Here is a 6123-nt window from a genome sequence, read left to right on the forward strand (position 1 = left end):
CTCCTCCTGCTCCTCCTCCTCCTCTTCCTCCTCTTTCTGCTCCTCCTCCTGCTCCTGCTCCTCCTCTTCCTCCTCCTCCTGCTCCTTCGCTGTTGTCATCTCCTTCATCTTTTAAATCACATTTGACATCTGGCCACTCTTTTCAGACAGATCAGTTTAAAAACTACACAGCAGTTCGGCTTCCATTCCACCGGACATCTCTTTTCTTCACATAGAAGGCCACCTCAAAATACCTTCAGTATAGCAAGAGCTATCATTTTAAGAGCGTGGGAAAATGGTCAAAGGAGAAGAACAGCATCATTGCCTGGAAAGGAATGAAAAGGTGAAATAATTCAGATGACAGTTCCTTATCAGTGTTTTCTGAGTGGCCCTGAACTCCAAAAAATGGCCCTGTAGTGCACACATGTGACCAAGAGAGGGGACGGAGCCACTGAAGGCCAAGGTCGGGCTTAGTGAGCAGAGGGGCAGGGTCGGGCTTAGCGAGCAGGGGTGGTCTCCTGGACTGAAGAATTGTTAGAAATAAGGATCCGGGAAATGCTGAGGCTCACCAGCAGCAGCCAAACCACGGGAAGCTGTTCCCGGGTTCATAGAAACGCCCCTAAAACAGTGTGTCTCAAAGTGGGCATTACCACAGGAGGGCGCTGGAAGGACCCAGGGGGCTGCGGGACCAGACCCCTGCACTTTGTGAGCTGTAGTAGTATGGAAGTCTTGAATTGCTGGGGGGTGGGGCGGGGTGGGCACAGGGGAACTTTATTTCTAAAAAGGGAGCAGGAGGCCAAATCATTTTGAGAAGTGAATGGAGTGTCTCTCGCTCGCTCGCTGCCGTGGAGTTGATGCCGATGCAGAGTGACCCTGGAGGGCTGGGTAGAGCTGCCTCCGTGAGTTTCTGAGACCAATTCCTTTTGGAAGGCGAAAGCCTCGTCTTTCTCCCGAGGAGCTGCTGGTAGTGTCGAACGGCTGACCTTGCAGTCAGCAGCCCAACTTGTAACCATGACGCCGGCAGGGCTCCTGGTTATTGACTAGACTCATAAAACAGCTACACTTGAAATAGGAAAAGATGATCTCGTAGTGTACAAAGAGCTACAGTAACTGAAGCACTTGTGACTGAAAATATCCACTCCTTCAACAAATGCTGAGTTGGCTTTGTGCACCAGGTACTGTTTTTGGTGTTGGGGGGCCCAATAAGCGAGGTAGGCATGACCCTAATTGCATTAACTTGTGGCGAACACAAGTAAGCACAATTAAGCCCGTGCATACAAACCGGGCATAGGATGCTTACTGGTTACTCCCTCCCCGGCTGGGGCTACCCCGGTGAACAAAGCAGGTCAGTTGCTGCTCTCAGAGACTGGACATGTACTACAGACACGTGTGCAGCTGAAAAAGGATGATTTCTGATCAGGATAAGCCAGCCTATTCGGGATACGCCAGCCCTTTAAAATGCTACTACAGAAAAAAGAAGTTAATACATTGAACCCTAGAGAGTTGGGACTTGATCCAGACGGAATGAAACCTGTGTGAGAATGATGGGTCAACTCTTTGCCACTGACGCCTGTGATAGTAAAGTAGTGGAAGGAAGTTTGTGAGACCTGGGGAGACCAGGAGGTCCCATGTCCTTTCTGCTCTCAGAGGTGCTGCAAGGGTGATTTTGTATATCCATTTAACCATGGGGTACGTCTGCAGAGCACCCTCTGGGAATGCGCATCCCCTGCCCCTGACCTGGACCAGCAAGGAAATGAAAGCACAGAGAGGGAAAGTGAGCTACCCAAGGTCACACAGCTGGCTCATAGCAGAAATGGTTCTGGAACCTCTAGCCGCCCATCTTCTTCCTACCGTGGCCCAGCAGACAGGAGGCTTCCTGGGACCTCGGATGTATGTGCTGGCTGGGTGCTGGGGACACAGGTGCAGGGAGGACACCGGGGCAAGGGTCAGGGGTGGTGAAAGTCAGGCCTTGCGGAGAGAAACTTCCCCACCCTCCCTCTTGGGTGGTAGAGGTGCCTGCAGCGAGCTGGGGAGCTGATGGAGACCTTGGGAGTGTGCCCAGGCTGCCAGCAGCTTCGACGCTGTGTCCAGTTACGTCTGCAGCCAGCCTGGCCCTCTCCTCCTTCCCCCAAACCACAGGCAGATGAACAAGAAAGAAGCTGCGGGGGCCAAGTCCTCACCAGAGCCCGCCCAGGCGGTCCGCGCCCACTGGGATGATGCGGCCGTAAATCGCCCGAGGACCCCAGACCCCAGGACCATCCCACAGGCTTCCTTTCCACTTCCTAATCCTCCTCCTCAGACTCCGTAACAGAAAGCAGATTCCTGCTGGGGCCAGCCACGCACAGTGAGCTCTGAGAATGTGAGCCTGGGATTGACCACATCAAGACACTGCCTCCTCTCACTCCCCCCCCCCCCCCGGAGCCACCCTGAGCAGGAGAAAACTCCCCTCTGCTGGCCCAGTTCCCCAACCCCCCGGCCTCCTCATCCCCTTCCCTCCCCCCCTCCTCCCCCCCCCCCCCCCCCCCCCCCCTCGGAGCCACCCTGAGCAGGAGAAAACTCCCCTCTGCTGGCCCAGTTCCCCAACCCCCAGGCCTCCTCAGACCCCTCTCCTGCCTCACACCTGGCTGGCGGCCCGGAGCCGCCTGGGGCCTGGGGCCTTAGGATGCTCACCAGGGTCCGTGGCTGCCAGGCCCGCCAAGCTTGCGGTTTGGCTGCGACCTGGCTCCCCAAGCCTCCTTTCAGCAAGAGCAACCTCTGTGAGGTAGAATAAACGCTGATCTGGGTTCAAGGGCTGCCACTGCCAGCCCCTGGCCCTTCCTCCTCGGGCCTGTGACTGCTCACCTGGAGGAGGTAGAGGGTGAGGAAGCCCCCTGGCATGTGGCCGGAGCCTGGCAGATGTTTGCCTTTTATTTGTTTATTTATTTTAAAAGCGCTTAGCTGTTGGCTCAGGTTGGTTGCAAGAATCAAAAGAAGAGGGGGTGGCGGTGTTGGACCTGCTCGATCAGGCGTGTGCTGTACCAGGTTAAGGGACTGTTTGAAACTCTGGAGCACAGCTCTGCTGCTCTGACTCGTGGGCGGTCGTGGTGTTTGATGTATTTACTGCTTTTTTTAGCCATTCTGGATGGAACCGACCCCATGGTAACAGTTTGGGGTTGGAGAGATGTGGGGCCCACTTTCCCTAGAGGGCTAAAGCCCCCACAGCCCCCTTGACCCTCCTCGATCTCCTGTCCCCAAGTCTCATCCGCTGGGGGTTTTCTGAAGAGCCACACCAAGTCCTGCTGCCACAGTGGCGAGTCCCCAGTGGGTGTAGCCCGAGGTCCTGCCCGCCACTCCTCAGACCTGCCCTAAATCCAGAGAATGGATTAGGACTCCTCTGTGTGTCCTGCCCATCTCACTGCTTCAAGTGGACCGGAATCACCTTGACCAGCTTTCCAGATTAGGGATCCACAGGCCAGACCTCGAGTTCATGGCTTAGAGAGAATGAGAAAAGTATTTACCGGCTCCTGTCTCACATTCGACAGAGGAGGGTGCGAGGCCCAGAGAAACAGTGATGGCTCAGGCCAGGCCGCTGGTGGGTGGATGGCTTGCTGGCCCTGAGAGCCGGTCTCTGGATTGTGATCCAGGGCTCTTGTCTGGGCCATGGGAGGGAAAGAGAGACACGGACAAGCTGCTCCTGTGGGGGCCGGCCAGCCAACCCGGGGCCCACTTAGCTGCTGGTGGTGGTGGTTCTGATCAGATCCCTCAGTGTTGTGCACAAGAACAAGGAATCCCAGAGCTTCTGCCCCCTCTGCCCTGCCCATTCCTCCAAACCAACAGATCCAGCACGCCACTCGAATGCAGCGGTGGGAGCGATGGGAATAGCTTAGGCTCCAAGGCCTGGTGCGGCCGCTTACTTAACCCCTCGACCCGCAGCCTCCTGCCTGGACCCTAAGGGACCCTTTGGGGGCTCCTGGGAGGTTAAAATGAGGGGCGGTTGGCTACGGGGTGCTGGCACCCAGTCCAGGTAGACCCTCCTCACACTGGAATTGTGACCAGTCTGGCTGCTTCTGACGATTGGCCATTTCTTTTAGGAGTGACCGCCTCGAAGAACCAGACCAAGGACGCTGCCACCAGCCTCTTCAGGACTGAAGGAGACAGTGTGTGCCCGCCAAGTCCAGCCTCAACTCCTTCTGCAAGCTGCCCCCAGACGCTCAGACCACTGCCCCTTGGGCTTGAAGAGAGCCCTTGCCTCCCACCCCTCCTCCGAGGCCCGCTGTGGGCCGCCGAAAGTCACTGCCAAAGATTTCACAGAGCCTGTACACGGCGGGTGACAAAGCCCCCAGACAGAAACCGCACGGATCTTCTATCCCTTTTGCTCCCTGACTTGCCTGAGTCCCATCTCAAGCCAAAGACACACCAGCAATTCCATTCGGACCACATGGGAGGGAGGGCATTCAGTGGCGATTGGAAGCATGATCTCGGACCCAGCTCTCTCGCATTCTCTCTCTGGGCCCTTGCGTTGGTCCAATGGGCTGGGTGCAGGGCGAGCCTTCTCTGGGCTGGAGTGGGAGGCTCGGGAACCACTGGTGGGTAGGGATAGGTTCTGAGTCTCTACTCTCCCACCCCCCGGGTGCCCCAGCCTTCTGATCCTGATTCTCCAGCTTGTCTGGGTCCAGGATGCCACTGGGACCCTGAGCACCGTGGGAAGGACGTCTGGGAGAAGAAGCCATGTTGACTCCCTGTTCCCCACCCCAGGGACTTGCTCTAAGAAGACTTGCCTAAGGACTTTGCTTCCCCAGCCAGCTCCTCCTCACCAGTGCCCTCTGGGCCCTGCAAACACGGTGGTGCCCTCCTTGGAAGCCAGAGGCCCCATAGGCTGTGCCGGGGGGCAGAGGGAGGAAGGGACCAGGGGAATGGGCCAGTGTGTGTGTGTAGGGCGGTGGGGGGGGGACATGTTCAAGGCCAAGGCCTGCTCCTTCCCTGTGTTCGAAAGGCCAAAGCTGTCCTCATCTGTGCTCAGCCATCTGCTTCAAATTGAAGTAAAAGCCCTTACGTGTCAAGACAATCCTCCTTGCGTTGAGTGAGTCTGTGGGGGCGTGGCCTCTGCCCGGATTTGTGAATAGGGGTGTGGTCGGAAACACTTCCTACCTCATGGAATCTTTGTCACGCGTTTCCATGGTAGGTATGGTGTTATCAACCCCATTTCATAGGTGAGGAACCGGAGGTCCTAGGAGATAGCGCTAGTCAGTGGCAGAGCCATATTTAAATCATGGTAGCCTCACTCTCGCTCACCCCTTCCCAGCATGGGGGCCCAGAAGTAAGAAAAGGCTGCTAGGGCAGGAGGGCTGCAGGATGCCCCAGGAGCAGACGGACACGCAGCTTGCCCTTGACTGTGACTTGATGTTGCCCTCTCTCTTCTCTGTTCTGCAGCCGCTCGGTGTGAGGAGCAGGGGCTGGGGCTGGAGTGTGTGCGGGCAGAGCTGGCTAAGAGCCGTCTTCACGGCCTTCTGGTGCCTGGGTTGGCCCCGGTTCCTTGGTCTGGGAAGGAATCGGGGCATCTCACGGGGAAATTGCTTGGGCAGCAGCCAGACAGAGCGGCACGGGATGGGAATAAGGGGGGCCACGTAGAAGGGTCGGTCACCGGGGGGCCCCAGGCACAGGCCTCGCCCCACTCAGCTGTCCCTCTGAACCTCTGAGGAATCCGGTGGCGCCCCCTTGGGACACATGGGCCAACCGGCATCAAACTTGTGCCCGGGTAAAGACCTTTTCTATGAAACCCCACCGCTGCCAGGAGAGCAGGCCCACCCTCATCACCTGGAAGCAATCGAGCTCTATTCCCCAGCGCCACTCCTGGGCCTCCATGGCACGACCTTGCCACCAGCTGACCCCCAGGGGCGTATGGACCCCCAGCGAAGCTCTGGGAACAGGGGAGAGATGAACCCGACGGTGGGTGTGTCTTTATGCAGCTCATGATTCTCTCCAGGGGGACAGACGGACAAGCAGATAATTAGGGTACAGCTAGATTATTAAGGGGAGAGGGTTGGGAGTTTCAGAACAGAAGAAACTCTCTGTGGGCAGTTGGGCAAGTCTCTGGGAAGGGGGTTACGTCGGTTGGGTCTTGAGGGATGAATAGAAGTTTCTCAGCAAAGCAATGGGGGCAAGAAA

At 57.1% G+C, this 6123-nt stretch overlaps 1 protein-coding gene across 1 annotated transcript in view; it reads left to right on the forward strand.

Moving 5' to 3' along the window:
- The window catches only part of ATOH8 (atonal bHLH transcription factor 8), a 34719-nt gene extending 29696 nt beyond the window's left edge, over nt 1–5023 (forward strand). Inside the window, exon 3 of the mRNA XM_045283923.1 lies at nt 4050–5023. Within this exon, the coding sequence (XP_045139858.1) occupies nt 4050–4055 (6 nt within the window). The 3' untranslated portion in view covers nt 4056–5023. The remainder of the gene's footprint in view (nt 1–4049) is intronic.
- The last annotated feature ends 1100 nt before the right edge of the window (nt 5024–6123 follow it).

This window comes from Echinops telfairi, unplaced genomic scaffold (assembly GCF_000313985.2).
Source record: "Echinops telfairi isolate 266 unplaced genomic scaffold, ASM31398v2 ScPeMD7_7467;HRSCAF=8505_1, whole genome shotgun sequence".
Classification (NCBI taxonomy): domain Eukaryota; kingdom Metazoa; phylum Chordata; class Mammalia; order Afrosoricida; family Tenrecidae; genus Echinops; species Echinops telfairi.